Source organism: Sapajus apella, unplaced genomic scaffold, assembly GCF_009761245.1.
Source record: "Sapajus apella isolate SASKATOON/1434 unplaced genomic scaffold, GSC_monkey_1.0 scaffold2, whole genome shotgun sequence".
NCBI lineage: Eukaryota > Metazoa > Chordata > Mammalia > Primates > Cebidae > Sapajus > Sapajus apella.
In genome coordinates, this window is record NW_022436942.1 from 69,925,215 (window position 1) to 69,942,165 (window position 16,951).

Sequence of the window (16,951 nt, forward strand, 5' to 3'; positions counted from 1 at the left end):
TTTTTTTTTTTTTTAAGTCAATGTCTTTTTTTTTCTTTGCAGAAAGAGAGAAAAAGGGGAAAGAAAAAAATGAGAGAAAAGCTTCCGTAAGATCTTGTAGAAGGAAAAAAAGTCTTTTTTTCTAATGTAAAAACGCATAATTTTTTTTCAGAGGGAGGAGGAACAGCTTAAACCAGAAAACACATTCATATTAATCATTCTTCTCATATACTTCAAATATGTACTTAATGCCTTTCTCGTCCTGGGCATCAGAGGGAACACCTGGGTATTCTGGCAGAAGTTTATATTTCTCCAAATCAATTTCTGGAAAAAACGTGTGACTTTCAAAGTCCTGCATGATCCTTGTCACAAACAGTTTAACATGGCCTGGGTGATCCACGGCTTCCTTATAAACAGAACTGCCACCAATTATCCAAATCATGTCTACTTTATTTGCTAATTCTGGTTGTTCAGTAAGTTTTAAGGCATCATCCAGACTTCTGGCAAGAAAATGAGCTCCTTGTGGAGGTCCTTGAGTTCCCTGCTGAGAACTACATTAATTCTATCCTTTAAAGGTCGATTTTTCTCAGGAATGGAGAACCAGGTCTTCCTACCCATAATCACCAAATTCTGTTTATCTTCTACTGAAGAGGTTGTGGTCATTCTCTGGAAATACCTGAATTAATTCCTGAGCGGCGGCCAGGGCAGGTCACCATTCTTGCTGATGCCCATGTTCTGGGACACAGCGACGATGCAGTTTAGCAACTGAACCATGACAGCAGGAGTGAGCACTGAGCCCGCTCACTACACCACAACGTGAGGCCAAGTTTGGTGCGAAATCCAAAAAATCCATCTTCTTTACACCTTTACTACCACTTCCTTAGTTCAGTGTAATATCTCTCATCTGCATTATTCTCCAATAGCCTCCTAATAGTCTCTCTGTTTCCATTCTTGCTTGCCTATATTCCATTCTCTAGACAGCAGAGTGATTTTTTTTTGATAAAGAGTTTTGCTCTTGTCGCCCAGGCTGGAGTACAGTGGCATGATATCGGCTCACTGCAACCTCCATCTCCCGGTTTCAGGCAATTCCCCTGCCTCAGCCTCCCAAGTAGCTGGGACTACAGGTGCGTGCCACCACGCCCAGCTAATTTGTTGTATTTTAGTAGAGACAGGGTTTCACCATGTTGGCCAGGATGGTCTCAATCTCCTGACCTCGTGATCTGCCTGCCTCGGCCTCCCAAAGTGCTGGAATTACAAGCGTGAGCCACCACACCCAGTTCAGTGTGATCTTTTAAAACAAATTTGATCACACCACTCTTTAGTTTAAAACCTTACAACAGCTTAGAATAAAATCCAAAGTCCTGATTATGACCCTCCAAGCAACATATGATGCAGCCCCTGCCCACATCTCCAACCTCATCCTTAATTTTTTTTCTTTTTTAAAAATAGAGATGGGGTTTCACCATGGTGGCCAGGTTGGTCTCGAACTCCTGACTTCAGGTGATCTGCCCGCCTTGGGGTCTCGAAGTGCTGAGATTACAGGCGTGACCCACCGCGCCCAGCATCCAACCTCATCCTTCCTTTATTAGTCTCCTACTTGCTCTACTCCAGCTACAATGACCTTCTTTCTGATCCTTGAACACATTTAGCTTATTTCCACCTTAAAACTTCTGCCTATCTGCCCAGAAATCTTTTCCTTGGATTTCCAATAGCCTGCCTTTTCTCATTCCTTAGGGGTCTCAGCTTAAATGTTACCTCAGAAGAGACCTTCCTTAATCATCTAATACGAAGCAGTCCCCACATTCAGTTATTCTTTTACCTCAGCACCCTGTTTCTGTTCTTCTTAGCATCAGACTCGGGCTTTCCTACTTCCTTTTCCTGAAAGATCCATGAGCCCGTACCGTGTCTTGTTCCTACTGTTTCTCCAATGTCTAGTATATTTGGCACAGACTGATGTGCAATTAATAAGTGAATGAAAAACCATTGAGAGGCGATTAGCCAAAAGCTCTTGCAAGGCCCTTTGACAGGTTATCAGTGGAGAGTAGGGAGCGCAAACCTGGGTTCTCATTCTATGCTTGACCACTTCTCGGCTGTGCACAAACTAGTCCAGCTCTCTGAGCCTCAATTACCCAATCTGCAAACTAGGGATGGGAACATTCACACACAAACGCCAAATGGCTACCCTGTAAAGATGAAAGCAGGTAATGCAAAGAACTCCACATAAGGTTAATGCTCCGTAAACAGAGCTGCTACTGCTATTATGTATTCTACACAATCCTGCTTCCTTACGGCAGGACTCTCGTGCTTCAGTCCTCTCTTCTGTTTCCTGGGTCGACCTCCCTTTCTGAAGAGCGCTTCCCGAAGAGCCCTTCCCAGGCGTGAATCTCCGCAGCTAGGATAAAGGCTGAGGCCCCAACGCATGCGCACTCAAGCGTGTCCGGGAGCGACCTCCGGTGGCCCAGCCCAGTCCGGTCGCCCATGACGTCATTAGTGCAGCGCCTCCGCCGCGGAAGGCCCGGGGGCCAGCCCTATATGCGGCGCGTCTTAGGGAGGCCCAGGCCAGCGCCTGCAAGTCGGGTGCACGGCTAGGGGGCGGCTCGGAAGCCCCAGCGGAAGGCAGCGAGGGGCGCGTGGGGCCGTGGAGTCACGAAGCTGGGCGACAGGAAGGGCGGCCCGGAGCTCCCGCGGGACACAGCGCGTGCGTGAGGGCGGCCGGCGGGGCTGCCCGGCGCGGGTGTCCCGGCGATGTGTGGCGCTGAAGCGGTGGCGGGAGCAGCGGCGGCGAGCTCTGCTTCGGCTTCGGCTTCGCTGCGGTGCAGGCGGCGGAGGCGGAGGCGCAGGCTCCTCCTTAGGACCTGGCGAGCCCGGGCCTAAGCGGCGGCCCCGCGAGGCCCCTGCACAGCGCCACAGGTCGAGGCCCTCCCCGCCTCGCCCTACCCCGGGAGCCTGCCTCCCCTGCCGGGGATGAGGCTAGGAGGCGGCCTCACGGGGCCCAGCACAAAGGCTTGTCCCCAGGGGCCGCCGCCTCCGCCGCTGCTGCTGCCGCCAGCTTAGAGCCACCCGCCGAAGCAGAGCCGGCACCAGGGCCCTCATCCCCACCGGTCCCCAGGGGCGGCTGCTGCCCGTCGCCCCGAGGCCCAGGGGCCGGAGTGCCGAGCCCTTTGCTCCCTCGGCCTCGCGGGGTCAGGGCGGCTGAGCAGCCTCCGCCTTTCGCGGCTGCGGGGGCCTCACGGAGCATGTCGGAGGAAAGCGACATGGAGAAAGCCATCAAGGTAAGGGGGAGGTGCCCCCTCTTCCCCTGCTTTGTCCTGTGGCGTTCTTCTCGGTTCCAGCCTCAAAGCGGGGAGATTTTGCAGTGAGATTTTCCAGCGACTCCCGGGTTTCGGCCTCCCCCTGATTCCGTGGACTGCGCTTTACAGCTCTGGGGCCAAGGGTGTGGGTGTGGGTGTGGGTGTGGGTGTGGGTGTGTGTCCGACTCCCTCCAGCTTCCCTGGTGTGATTTGCGCTCAGCTAGAACGAAGGTGAGTGGCGTGGAAGTACTATCAAGTGTCAATGAATGGGACGAAGAGAGCCTTGCTGCTGCTACTCGTTTCGATCGTTCCCCAAGGCCGCCAGCATTTGCTTCCGGATGGTCTGCAGCGCTTGGAGAGTTGGAATTTATCCATTCCTCCCGTTTTGTTTGAAATCGGCTTTCTGGAAATCTGCAGTTTTAGAAGAAGGTGGTGCGGTACAAAACCTGTCCTTTGGCGAATAGGTTGTCCTCGTTTTTTCCGTGTGTTGTCCCCTTTTCCTTTTTCCTTTTCTCTCTCCTAGGAAGCATTTTTACTTAGGAAGAGTTAACAGTTCCTGCGACTTAACTGCGCTTAAGCCAAAAGAAAAGCAAATGTGTGTTGGAAAATTAAATAAAATAAGCTTTCTAAAACCTGTTTTTTACTTTTTTTTTTTTAAAGAAAGGCACATTTTGCCCACTAAGGGCCAGTTATCTGTCTTGGCAGCTATAATTAAGAAATTAGTCTTATGAAATTAAACACCGACGCTTAAAGTTTGATGTATTATTTATTTGGCAGTGTTAAGTCAACCCAGTGCATTGAATAATTTAATTTTATCCTGAAGGACAGGCATTTATTGGCAGCTTGGGGTTATTTTCCCCTTCAAGACTGTGACTATTACTGATTAAGAAGTACCCACTTTGCCGGGCGCGGTGGCTCAAGCCTGTAATCCCAGCACTTTGGGAGGCCGAGGCGGGTGGATCACGAGGTCAAGAGATCGAGACCATCCTGGTCAACATGGTGAAACCCCGTCTCTACTAAAAAATACAAAACATTAGCTGGGCATGGTGGCGCGTGCCTGTAATCCCAGCTACTCAGGAGGTTGAGGCAGAAGAATTGCCTGAACCCAGGAGGCGGAGGTTGCTGTGAGCCGAGATCGTGCCATTGCACTCCAGCCTGGGTAACGAGTGAAACTCCGTCTCAAAAAAAAAAAAAAAAAAGAAAAGCTACCCTTCTACCAATTCTTTGGGTGGTGTATATAGTTTCTCCAAATCATCAAGTCATTTTAAAGAAACTTAACCCTTTAAAGGAGGCATCAACATATATACATTAAAGAAGACCAAGTTTTAAATTATAAAAATAAAGATTCTAAAAGATTGCTTTGTTACATCCTTTTTTTTTTTGGTTTGGGATTTACTGGCACAGGGGCATGATTTGCTGCCTGAAGTTATTTAATTGGGTTGTGAATCAAAGCATATGTGGCCGGTTTTTAAACATTGTCTCCTTTGTGCCAGATGGTGTCCTAGACACAAATGGTACAAGCCAGACTCCTAGATGTCCCTGTTCTCATGTAGCTTACATTCTAGAGGGTGGAGTTACTGCCAGGTGGTGTTAATTAAGTGTGGAAAGGGTGAGGAGTACTATGTTAAATAGGCTAGTCTGAGGAGGTGACACTGTAGAGTTCTGGCGGAAATGAGGGAGCAAGCCACCAATGTCTCAGGGAAGAGTAAAGCAGGCAGTGTGAATAGCAAGGACAGACCTTGAGGCAGAAGCAGGTATAGTGTGATGTAGGAATAGCAAGGTGGCTGGAATGCAGTGGGTCAGTGGAGATGACGTAGAGCAGCAATGGGAAGCATGGCACTTAGGGCCTTGTAGGCCATCGGAGGAACTTTGGCTTTGACCCTGATTAAATGTGGAACTATGGGAGAGTTTTGAGCAGAAGACAGACATAGTTCCAGGGGACGAGTATACAAATAGGGCAGCAGCATTACTTAGTGGTGGTTGTAGTCTCTCTAGGTAGACTCAGTTGAATCTCAGCTTTTCTTTCTTTTTTCTTTTTGTGAAATAGAGTTTCACTCTGTCACCTAAGCTGAGTGCAGTGGTTCGATCTCTGCTCACTGCAGCTGCCTCCTTCCGGGTTCAAGTGATTCTTGTGCCTCAGCCTCCCGAGTAGCTGGGACTACAGGCATAAACCACCAAGCCCAGCTATTTTTGTATTTTTAGTAGAGATGGGGTTTCACCATGTTGGCCAGGCTGATCTGACCTCAGGTGATCCACCTGCCTCAGCCTCCCAAAGTGCTGGGATTACAGGTGTGAGCCACTGCACCCGGCGCAGCGTTTCTGTTTTATTAGCTGTGTGTCTTTTTTGAGTGTGATGCCACTTCACTTCTGTCTCCTTAGTTTCCTCGCCTTTTGATGGGATAAAAGCACTTCCCAGCTCATAGGGTTTTTTTGTTACTGTTTTTTTTTGAGGAGTAAATGAGCACATATACCCAAATGTGTTTATAATAATACCTAGGCCGAGCTTGGCGGCTCATAGCTGTAATCCCAGCACTTTGAGAGGCCGAGGCAGGCAGATCACCTGAGGTCAGGAGTTGGAGACCAGCCTGGCCAACATCACGAGACCCCATCTCTACTGGTGGCACATGCCTTAATCCCAACTACTCAGAAGGCTGAGGCAGGAGAATCACTTGAACCTGGGAGGTGGAGGTTGCCATGAGCTGAGATCACACCACTGCACTCCAGCCTGGGTAACAGAATGAGACTCCATCTCAAAATAATAATACCCAACAGCAAGAGCTTAATGAATATTAGTTCATAGGAACTTATGCTTTAGAAAGAGTCTTCACTTGACTTTTGCCCAGCCCAATTTTCTTAAAATTTTCTTAGCTTTTCTTCACTCAGAGTACTTGATGGGTCACTGGTGAATCTTTATACAATTGGGGCATGTCCAACGAATACCTGTTGGTGGAGTTGAAAATATCTGAACTGACAACCAGTACTAACTAGGATGTACTACTTTGGAAGCAAGCCAGCATTACATCAAATAAACATTTAGTCTGTGGCATTGTGTTGTATTCATTGTTTTGCGTTTTTTGAGGTGTTCATCAGATAGTGAACACTGAGACAGACCTGTAGTGTTCATCTGGAAAGCTGTTTTCCTGGCCTCCAGCCACAGCACTTGAACTCCTGCTGCCAGACTACCTGAGAGTGGACTGATTGGACTTTAAGATCTCATCCTCCCTTATCCGTGGTTTTGCTTTCCTCAGTTTCAGTTATATACGGTCAACTGCAGTCTGAAAATACTAAATGGAAAATTCCAGAAATCAACAATTCATAAATTTATTTTTATTTATTTTTTGTTTTGTTTTGTTTTTTTGTAGAGACGGGGTTTCACCATGTTGATCAGTATGGTCTCGATCTCGACCTGGTGATCCACCCGCCTCGGCCTCCCAAAGTGCTGGGATTATAGGCGTGAGCCATCGTGCCTGGCCTATTTATTTATTTTGAGACAGAGTCTCTCTCTGTCACCCAGACTGGAGTGCAGTGGTGCAGTCTCAGCTAACTGCAACCTCTGTTCAAGCAATTCTCCTGCCTCAGCCTTTTGAGTAGCTGGGGTTACAGGCATGCACCACCATGCCCAGCTAATTTTTGTGATTTTAATAGAGATGGGGTTTCACCATGTTGGCCAGGCTGGTCTTGAACTCCTGACCTCGTGATCTGCCTGCCTTGGGCTCCCAAAGTGCTGTAATTACAGGCATGAGTGACTGCGCCCAGCCCTCATAAGTTTCAAGTTATGCACTGTTCTTTGTAGCTTAATGAAATCTCTTGCCGAATTGCCTGGGACATGAGTCATCCCTTTGACCAGCATGTTCACACTGTATGTGCTTCCTGTCCTTTAGTTACTTAGTAGTCATCTTGGTTATCAGAAAAAACAATATATATAGGGTTCAGTACTATCCAAGGTTTCAGGCATCCACTGGAGGTCTTGGAAAATATCATCTCTTATCTGTAGAAACTACTGTACTCTTAAAAATTTTAGGATAAGAGGCTGGGTGCAGTGGCTCACACCTATAATCCCAGCACTTTGGCAGGCCAAGGTGGGAGGATCATTTGAGGTCAGGAGTTCAAGACCAGCCTGGCCAATATTGTGAAACCCCATGTCTACTAAAAAAGAAAAAAAAAATTAGCCTGGTGTGGTGGCAGGTGTCTGTAGTCCCAGCTACTCGGGAGGCTGAGGCAGGAGAATTGCTTGAATCTATGAGGTGGAGGTTGCAGTGAGCTGAGATCACTCCACTGTACTCCAGCCTGGGTGTCAGGGTGAGACTCAAAAAAAAAAAAAAAAATATTTAGGATAAGGTCAAATGGCTATAATTGGACTCTCTATCTTCACCTGTATCTCTATTCCCCTAGCCCCACAACTTCGCCATGCCCAAGGCACTTAGCTAAACCTGGAGAGCGGGCATTTTGGGATTAGAGATTCTTATATACTGTACATATTCTTACATACTGTACTCCAGCCTGGGTGTCTTTTATTATAATTATAGCAAGTCATTAATACTTGATGAACTTGGTGAAAATCCATTTCCTTAGTTTTTAAAATTAAAAAAATGTAATGTAGTTTGTACATCATAAAAATACCTCCAGTGTAAATGTACAATTCAGTAATTTTTAGTAAATTTATTATATTTATTTTTTGAGACAGAGTTTCACTCTTGTTGCCCAGGCTGGAGTGCAATGGTGCAATCTTGGCTCTCCTCAGCCTCCCAAAGTGCTGAGATTACAGGTGTGAGCCACTGCGCCCAGCCAACTGATAGAGTTGTGTAGCCATCATCACAGTCTGGTATAGAACATCTCCATTCCTTCTAGAAAGTTTCTTTGCCTGGTTGTAGTCATCCCCTGTTCCCACTCCTTGCCTGTTACACCCACTGATTTGCTTTGTCACTCTAGTTTTTGCCTTTTCTAGAAATTATAAATCAGTGAAATCACTTACCAGTTTTATGTGTTTGATTTCTTTTTTTTTTTTTTTTTTGAGATGGAGTCTTGCTCTGTCGCCAGGCTGGAGTGTAGTGGCCCAATCTTGGCTCACTGCAACCTCCGCCTCCCTGTTCAAGTGATTCTCCTGCCTCAGCCTCCCGAGTAGCTGGGACTACAGGTGTGTACACCACGCCCGGCTAATTTTTTTCTATATTTAGTAAAGACAGGGTTTCACCACATTGGCCAGGATGGTCACGATCTCTTGTCCTCATGATCAGCCTCCCAAAGTTCTGGGATCACAGGCGTGAGCTGCTGTGCCTGGCTGAGCAGTAGTCTTTATTGCTTATCCATTCTCAGTTCTTGGACATTTAGATTATTTCTAGTTTTTAGCTGTTATGAATAAAGTGATAAAACTGTACAAGTTTTGTGTGAATATATGTAATCATTCTGTGTAGATAGGTGTAGAATAACTGGGCAGTACAGTAAGCTTATGTTTAACTTTTTAAGGAACCACTAAACTGTTTTCCAAAGTGGTGGTACCATTATACATTCCCACTGGCAGTGTTTGAAAGTCCTAGTTTTTTTCTACCATCTTCACAAATATTTGGTATTTTCAGTCTTCTTATTTTAGTCCTTCTGGTGGGTGTGTCCTGGTATTATGGACATTTTTTTTGCGTGCAGATTTGCCATTTGTGTTTCTTTTCTGGTGAAGGGTCTATTCCAATCTTTTGCCCTTTTTTTTTGAGATGGAGTCTCACTTAGCCGCTAAGGCTGGAGTGCCCTGGTGCGATCTTGGCTCGCTGCAACCACCATCTCCTAGGTTCACGTGATTCTCTTGTCTCATCCTCCTGAGTAGCTGGGATTACAGGCACCTGCCATCATACCTGGCTAATTTTTGTATTTTGGTAGAGACGGGTTTTCACCATGTTGGCCAGGCTGGTCTTGAACTTCTGACCTCAGGTGATCCACCTACTTTGGCTTCCCAAAGTGCTAGGATTACAGGCATGAGCCACCACACCCAGCCTCTTTTGTCCATTTTATTTTTTGAGATGGAGTTTTGCTTTTGTTGCCCAGACTGGAGTGCAATGGCATGATTTTGGCTCACCCCACAACCTCCGCCTCCCAGGTTCAAGCAATTCTCCTCCCTCAGCCTCCTGAGTAGATGGGATTACAGGCACGCGCCACCATGCCTGGCTAATTTTGTATTTTTTAGTAGAGATAGGGTTTCTCCATGTTGGTCAGGCTGGTCTCAAACTCCTGACCTCCTCCTGAGGTGATCCGCCCACATCAGACTCTCAAAATGCTAGGATTACAGGCATGAGCCACCATGCCTGGCCTCTTTTGCCCATTTAAAAAAAAATTTTTTTTAGATGGAGTCTCGCTTTGTCACCCAGGCTGGAGTGCAGTGGTGTGACCTTGGCTCACTGCAACCTCTGCATCCAGGGTTCAAGCGATTCTCCTGCTTCAGTCTCGTAAGTAGCTGGGATTAAAGGCCTGCGCAACCATGTCCAGCTAACTTTTTGTATTTTTAGTAGAGTTGAGGTTTCACCATGTTGGCCAAGCTAATCTCGAACTCCTGACCTCAAGTGATCCCCCCACCTCACCCTCCCAAAGTGCTGGGATTACAGGTGTGAACCACTATGCTTGGGCTAAAATTGGTTTCTTTGCCTTATTGAGTTATAGGATTATTTATTATTTATTAATATTTTTAGAGATGGGGTCTCGCCATGTTGCCCAGGCTGGTCTTGAACTCCTGGCTCAAGCAATCTGCCTGCCTCAGTCTCCCAAAGTGCTAGGATTACAGGCATGAGCCACTGTACCTGGCCAAGAGTTTTTTTTGTTTGTTTGTTTTGTTTTGTTTTTTTGAGACAGAGTCTCACTTTATCATCCAAGCTGGAGTACAGTGGTGTGATCTCAGCTCACTGCAACCTCCACCTCCTGGGTTCATGCGATTCTCCTGTCTCAGCCTCCCAAGTAGCTGGGACTACAGGGGCGTGCTACCACACCTGGCAGTTTTTTTTGTATCCTTTAGTAGAGACAGGTTTTACCATGTTAGCCAGGATGGTCTTGATCTTCTGACCTTGTGATCTGCCCACCTCGGCCTTCTAAAGTACTGGGATTGCAGGTGTGAGCCCTGCGCTGGCTATAGCTGGCTATATGCAGATTTTCGACTGCCCAGGGGGTCAGTGCCCTTAACTCTTAGGTTGTTCAAAGGTTAAGTGTATTATCTATGAGCTTTCCATTTCTTTAGGGCTTCTTCAGTTTCCCTAAGCAGTTTCTAGTTTCTAAATCTATAAATCCTGCCCTTTGATAGATTTATTCCTTTTTTTTTTTTTTTGTCTGAGACAGAGTCTCATTCTGTCGTGCAGGCTTGACCGCTCCCAGCCTAGTAATTATTTTCAATATGAAATAAAAGGGTACACGTCAGGTGCAGTGGCTCACGCCTATAATCCCAGCACTTTGGGAGGCCGAAGCAGATGGATCACGATGTCAGGAGATGAGAACATCCTGGCTAACATGGTGTAAGCCCATCTCTACTAAAATAAAAAAATTAGCCAAGTGTGATGGTGTGTGCCTGTAGTCCCAGCTACTCCAGAGGCTGAGACAGGAGAATCACGTGAACCCGGGAGGCGGAGGTGGGAGAATCATTTGAGCCAAGGAGTGCTGGGCTACAGTGAGAAATAATCACACCACTGCACTCTGGCCTGGGTGACAGAGTAAGACACTGTCTCTTGGTTTTTTTTTTTTTTTTTGAGACAGAGTTTCGCTCTGTTGCCAGGCTCCAGTGCAGTGGTGCAATCTTGGCTCACTGCAACCTTTGCCTCTGGGTTCAAGTGATTCTCCTGCCTCAGCCTCCTCAGTAACTGGGACTACAGGCACGCGCCACCCAGCCAGCTAATTTTTGTATTTTTAGCATAGACGGGGTTTCACCATGTTGGGCAGGATGGTCTTAATCTCTTGACCTTGTGATCTGCCTGCCTTGGTCTCCCAAAGTGCTGCAATTACAGGTGTGAGCCACCGCACCCAGTTGAGACCCTGTCTCTTAAAATAAATAAAAGAGTGAATGAATGAATGGAATTCTTTCTTATCTAAAAGTATACAGCAATAGAGGCTAACATGCAATGATTACCCAAGAGTTCCATTAAAACTTTTATTAAACTATAGAGGCTGTATTCTAAACTGTTGAAAGTTATTTATATCAGAAATATACTTATATGATGAACATGACAGAATAGAATTTGTCTGTATACTGTTGGAAATTAGATGTTTACTATGATATTTATTACTATTTGAACTTTTAAGTCTCGATTTATTGAGTTATTCCAATAATTTAATCAACTTGTTCAGGGATATAGGCCTCTACAGGATGACAGCATGTATCTGGCTAATCTTTCTAGAATCTCATAAAATATGCTTGCCCAGACCAGCTGAGGTGGCTAATCCCAGTACTTTGGGAGGCCGAGCGGGCAGATCAGGAGGTCAGGAAATCAAGATCATGCTGACTAACATGGTGAAACCTTGTCTCTACTAAAAATATAAAAAATTACCTGGGCGTGGTGGCAGGCACCTGTAGTCCCAGCTACTTGGGAGGCTGAGGCAGAAGAATCGCCTGAACCTGGGAGGCAGAGGTTGCAGTGAGCCGAGATTGCATCATTGCACTCCAGCCTGGGCAACAAGAGCCAAACTCTGTGTCAAAAAAAGAAAAAAAGGTGTGTGTGTGTGTATACATATATATATTTGACCATTGTAGCAAAGAGGCATTTAGTAGTTGATGTATTTTGAAAAAAATATTTTCCTCTCAGATCCCCCCCAAAGCATTGATTGTCTAAGTATATGAACCTTGTAGGTGAGCTGAATAATTTCTTTTTATCTTGAAGTCTTTGCTTTCTTGTTGGAAAACTGGAAAACAATGTCTAACGGAGTCATGTGGACAAAATGTCTAGTTATAAAGCCCCGTAGAACACAAAATTTTGCTTATCAGTTTCTTAGAAGATGAGCTGTTGAATGATGAGTCTTCTGTTGTCCCAACTCTGCTTATTTACCTTTAACTGGGGAATCATTCTCTGTCCTCTCCCGTTTTTTTGTATTAATAGGAAACTTCCATTTTAGAAGAATACAATATCAATTGGACTCAGAAGCTGGGAGCTGGAATTAGTGGTCCAGTTAGGTAAGAGATCCATATGAGAATTATGGCAAAATGTTGGCATGTGCAAACTCTGAAATGGCCATTTGAAATACATCTTGAATTAGACACATTAGGTGTACTAGGTTTGAGAAATAGCCTGAATTTAATAAGTACAGGTTTTTATGTTAGGCTTTTTCTCATGTATTTAGAAATTAAGTGACCAAGTCGCATGGTCTTTTTTTATGGAGTCATTTTAGATGTTGAGACTGTGGGGCCACTGTGAGAGTCACCTGTAGCCAACTGAGGCCATTATTTTTTCATTGACCCACAGCAGCGAGTTGCTATTGCATTGCTTAGTAGCTGAGGGCTGAGCATTGGCGGCTCGGCAGAGGCCGATGTCCCTACCTGCTACCCTTGGAGGCAAGTTTGTTCGGATGCACTTGGCTATATCCTTGATGAGAAGTACAAATCTCAAAGAAAAAACTTGTTAATTTTCATTGTAACATGTATGATCTCTGATTGATTTTTTCCTCCAAATCTAGAGTCTGTGTGAAGAAATCTACCCAAGAACGGTTTGCACTGAAAATTCTTCTTGATCGTCCAAAAGCTAGAAATGAGGTATGCTTTATTGCCTCGACTTAATTAAATATTTGAAATGCCTAAGAATTGTTCTTTTTGCAAGTAAGGCAGCTTCCTAGAGAGAATACAGAGATGCAAAGAAAGTTTTATGTCCAAACTTCACCTCTCTTCCCTATTCATGTTATCATTTTAGAATAGTCCTAGATCTGTCAGTATCAAAAGCCGTTGAGTCATTTCCTTTCAGCCACCTCTTGTTCTTTTAAAATTAATGTGGTTCTTGGACCCTAATGTATTCAGATTACTTCAATTTTGCCTATTTAAAAAGGTACTTGAAGTTGGAGATGAAATAGCACAAGGAAGGGTCAGGTGAATGATGTATAGAAAGTGATGCTACAGGAGGATTCTGAGGATGTTTCTAGTTTTCAAAAATATACATTGTGTTTGTTTCTGTTTGTGACAGGGTCTTGTTCTTTATTCAGTTATTACAATAATTTAATCAACTTGGTCAGGGATATAGGCCTCTACAGCATGGCAGCATATATCTGACTAGTCTTTCTAGAATTTCATAAAATATACTTGCAAAGAGGCATTTAGTAGTTGCATTTAGTAGCTCCAGGCTGGAGTGCAGTGGCACCATCACGGCTCACTACAGTCTTGACCTCCCTGGGCTCAAGTGATCCTCCCACCTCAGCCTCCTGAGTAGCTGGGATTACAGGCATGTGCCACCATGCCTGGCTAATTTCTTTTTGGATTTTTTGTAGACATGGGGTTTTGCCATATTGCCCAAGCTGTTCTCGAACTCCTGGGCTCGAGTGATCACCTGCCTTGGCCTCCCAAAGAATTGGGATTACAGGTGTGAGCCACTGCCCCTGCCTATACATTGGTTTTAAATTATCTGGATATGGTAATGACATGCTAATATGTGCAATTAAGGACTTCTTTTGCATAAACATATGTGAATAATTTCTAAAATAAAATGAGCTGTTTGCCAGATTTTCATTTGCAAATAAACGGGACAGTAGGAAGTAAATTTGTTGATGAGGTTTTATTCATGGAAAACGCATTAAGGAGATAATCTTTGAAAACACTGGCTTTTTATATCATTCTGGGTGATAAAGTTTTTATTGTAATAGGCTTGCACCTAGTGTGATCAGTTTTTGGAGAGAAGTTTGGAGAGAAATTGTTGGTATCCCCTACCTATGGAAACATTTCCTCTCTTCTCTTTAAGGTACGTCTACACATGATGTGTGCCACACACCCAAACATAGTTCAGATTATTGAAGTGTTTGCTAACAGTGTCCAGTTTCCTCATGAGTCCAGCCCTAGGTAAGACTACAAGGTATTATCATCACCTGCCCATATGTAGGCCAAGATGTAGTGGAGTTGTCCTCTCTTTTATGTACTCTGTCCCCCTCCCTCTCCTCCTTCCTACCCTCCCTTCCTCTGCTCTTCCTTCTCTCCCTCCTTTCCCCCTCAATCTCCCTTTTTGTAATTTGGAAAATTCAAGCATTTGTAAAAGCAGACAGAATGATGTAATGAATCCCCAAGTTCTCTTGATCCATCCTCAAAAGTAATCCTCTCATGGTCAGTCTAGTTTCATCTATGCCCCTACCACTTCAGGTTCCCTGATTATTCTGATTACTTTCTCATTTAAAGAAAGCATTTAAAGTGGAATTTAATTAAACAGGTTCTATTTCAAATCAGCAAAAGGGGCCCAAATATTATTCTAGGCAAAGTCTTAGAGGCTGATAAAACAAAAAGCCTTTATTGCTTAGTCTGACTTTACTTTTAAAGAAAGAAATCAACATGATTCTTTCAGTTACTAAATGTTTGGCAAGCATATTGGGTGGCATTCTAAGTCTCTTTGATGGAATTCAAAATTAAAGTATGTGTTTTTGGGGGGAGACTGAGATGTAAACCCATCATCATAGCAGTGCAATAGCTACTAAGGACAGGCATCTCTGAAATACTCTTTTTTTTTTTTGAGATGGAGTTTCACACTGTCATCCAGGCTGTAGTGCAGTGGCATGATATTGGCTCACAGCAATCTCCGCCTCCTGCATTCAAGCAGTTCTCCTGCCTCAGCCTCCCGAGTAGCTGGTACTACAGACGTGCGCCACTATGCCCAGCTAACTTTTTTGTATTTTTAGTAGAGATGGAGTTTCACCATGTTGGCCAGATGGTCTCGATCTCCTGACCTCGTGTTTCTCCCGTCTCGGCCTCCCAAAGTGCTGGGATTACAGAGCCACCATGCCCGGCCCCACATCCTGAAATATTCTAAGCGTACAAAGGAGAGGAGCTGCTAACTATAGTCTGGAAGGAGAGGTGTCTCACAGAGGCTCTGTGGAAGCCGGGACTTGAAGCAAGAGTAGGAATTTTCCGGATGGAAAAAGAAGACAGAATTTTAAAAACAAATGGGAAATCAAACAATTATTTTTCACAACTGTGCTCTGTTGGTGAAAGCATTTGGATAGAAGCTGGAAGCATATATGAAAGAAAGCTGGAAGCAAAAATCACATTAAAAAGTTTTTTTTAGAACATGAGAATTTTTGCTCTTAGTAGCTGTCTTACCTTGGACTTAGGAAGTTGTTACACACTTTGTAGATGAGATATCTTCAGGTCAGCTTCTTAATGTTTCAGGGTTTTTTTGTTTCTTTTCTTCCTTTTTTTTTTTTTTTAAACTTAACAAAATCAAATGCTTTCAAACAGGGCCCGACTCTTAATTGTAATGGAGATGATGGAAGGGGGAGAGCTATTTCACAGAATCAGCCAGCACCGGCACTTTACAGAGAAGCAAGCCAGCCAAGTAACAAAGCAGGCAAGTTAACCCCAGGTACCAATCAAACTGCCAACAAAGTTGGTTAACAAGCGCAATTTCATTGGGGGGAATAAAAGAATCCTTAAAGAAAAGCTCTATTTGACTTCTCATTGCCTGCTTTGTTATGTAATCAGAAAAGATGTTTTGACAGGAGAAATGTGACTCATTTTATACTTGGGGTGGGGGACGTGTGTTCTTAATTGGTTGTCAACTGTTTCCTGAGGCTACTGTGAGATTTCCATAAACTCTGGAGGGAAGGTGATTTTAACTCCTTAGTAGACTGCAGGTATCTCCAGGCATGTAGCTACCAAGTACTGTTATTGGACTTTGAGGTAAAATGCTGCTGATACCGTCTGAAAGATTGTATGGTATAAAAATATATTCAAAGATGCTTCCTGCCTGTGAGTCACTTTTCTGTCATTTCTTTAGATTTAATAATATACTAAGATCTTTGTAATTCTGGATTATTCCTGGTTATATTCTATTTTGACATCACATTTTATTGCTATAGAAATAATTTATGTCGCAAACAATGCTAGGAATTCAACTGATAATCACTTCTTGGAGAGGTGAAAAGCTAAACTTGCAAGGCTTATCTTCATACCAAGCAAGCAAAACAGAAAATTAGGAAGCACAGCCCAATTGCTTCTTAATAAAAAATTCTTCCAAGTTTTCTGTGAACCTTACGCAATTTTGGATGCCTCCTTTCTGGTAGGGAGGAACTGATATTTGGATTGCTGAGAAAATTCCATATTGAGAGTTAAAGAACAGGTAGAATCTATTCCTTCTGTTTGATTTTTAAAATTATACCTTTAATTTTTTCAAGTATTAGGATTAAAGGATGAGCTCTGATAATCTTCGATAAAACAAAACCCCTTCAAATCCACATAAACAGGCAACATTTTCAACAAGTATGATGAGCAAAATGAGTTTCCAGTATTAGCTGGAAAAACCCAGTCAGCTGATTTCTTGACTTTCAGCTCCCTAGAGAGTGCCATTCTTGTCTGAGCCAGGCCATCCTGCCTGTAGCCCTGCTGTGGGAAACCCGCACCTGCTGACCATTGCTCAGCTTAGGTGTTTCTTCTGCAGTGCCTGTCATACCTCAGATGAATGAAAGTGAGAGCATTTCATTGTTTCATTTCTTACAGGATTTACCCATCAGTTTACTCTGACAAAGATTGCTGTACCATCATATTTTTCTTT

At 44.3% G+C, this 16,951-nt stretch overlaps 2 protein-coding genes and 1 pseudogene across 4 annotated transcripts in view; 1 reads left to right on the forward strand and 2 right to left on the reverse strand.

Moving 5' to 3' along the window:
• Window positions 1-3,884, reverse strand: part of LOC116524599 (putative uncharacterized protein encoded by MAPKAPK5-AS1) — a 4,947-nt gene extending 1,063 nt beyond the window's left edge. Inside the window, 1 exon segment of the mRNA XM_032239890.1 lies at window positions 1,799-3,884. Within this exon segment, the coding sequence (XP_032095781.1) occupies window positions 2,828-3,247 (420 nt within the window). The 5' untranslated portion in view covers window positions 3,248-3,884 and the 3' untranslated portion in view covers window positions 1,799-2,827.
• Window positions 95-781, reverse strand: LOC116524586 (annotated as a pseudogene).
• Window positions 2,466-16,951, forward strand: part of MAPKAPK5 (MAPK activated protein kinase 5) — a 37,711-nt gene continuing 23,225 nt past the window's right edge. Inside the window, exons 1-5 of one of the 3 annotated variants that reach the window (XM_032239885.1) lie at window positions 2,466-3,251; window positions 12,320-12,393; window positions 12,894-12,969; window positions 14,159-14,256; window positions 15,640-15,748. In XM_032239885.1, coding sequence (XP_032095776.1) covers window positions 3,216-3,251; window positions 12,320-12,393; window positions 12,894-12,969; window positions 14,159-14,256; window positions 15,640-15,748 — 393 coding nt within the window. In that variant the 5' untranslated portion in view covers window positions 2,466-3,215. The remainder of the gene's footprint in view (window positions 3,252-12,319; window positions 12,394-12,893; window positions 12,970-14,158; window positions 14,257-15,639; window positions 15,749-16,951) is intronic. The other 2 variants (XM_032239883.1, XM_032239886.1) reach the window with 2 other exon arrangements.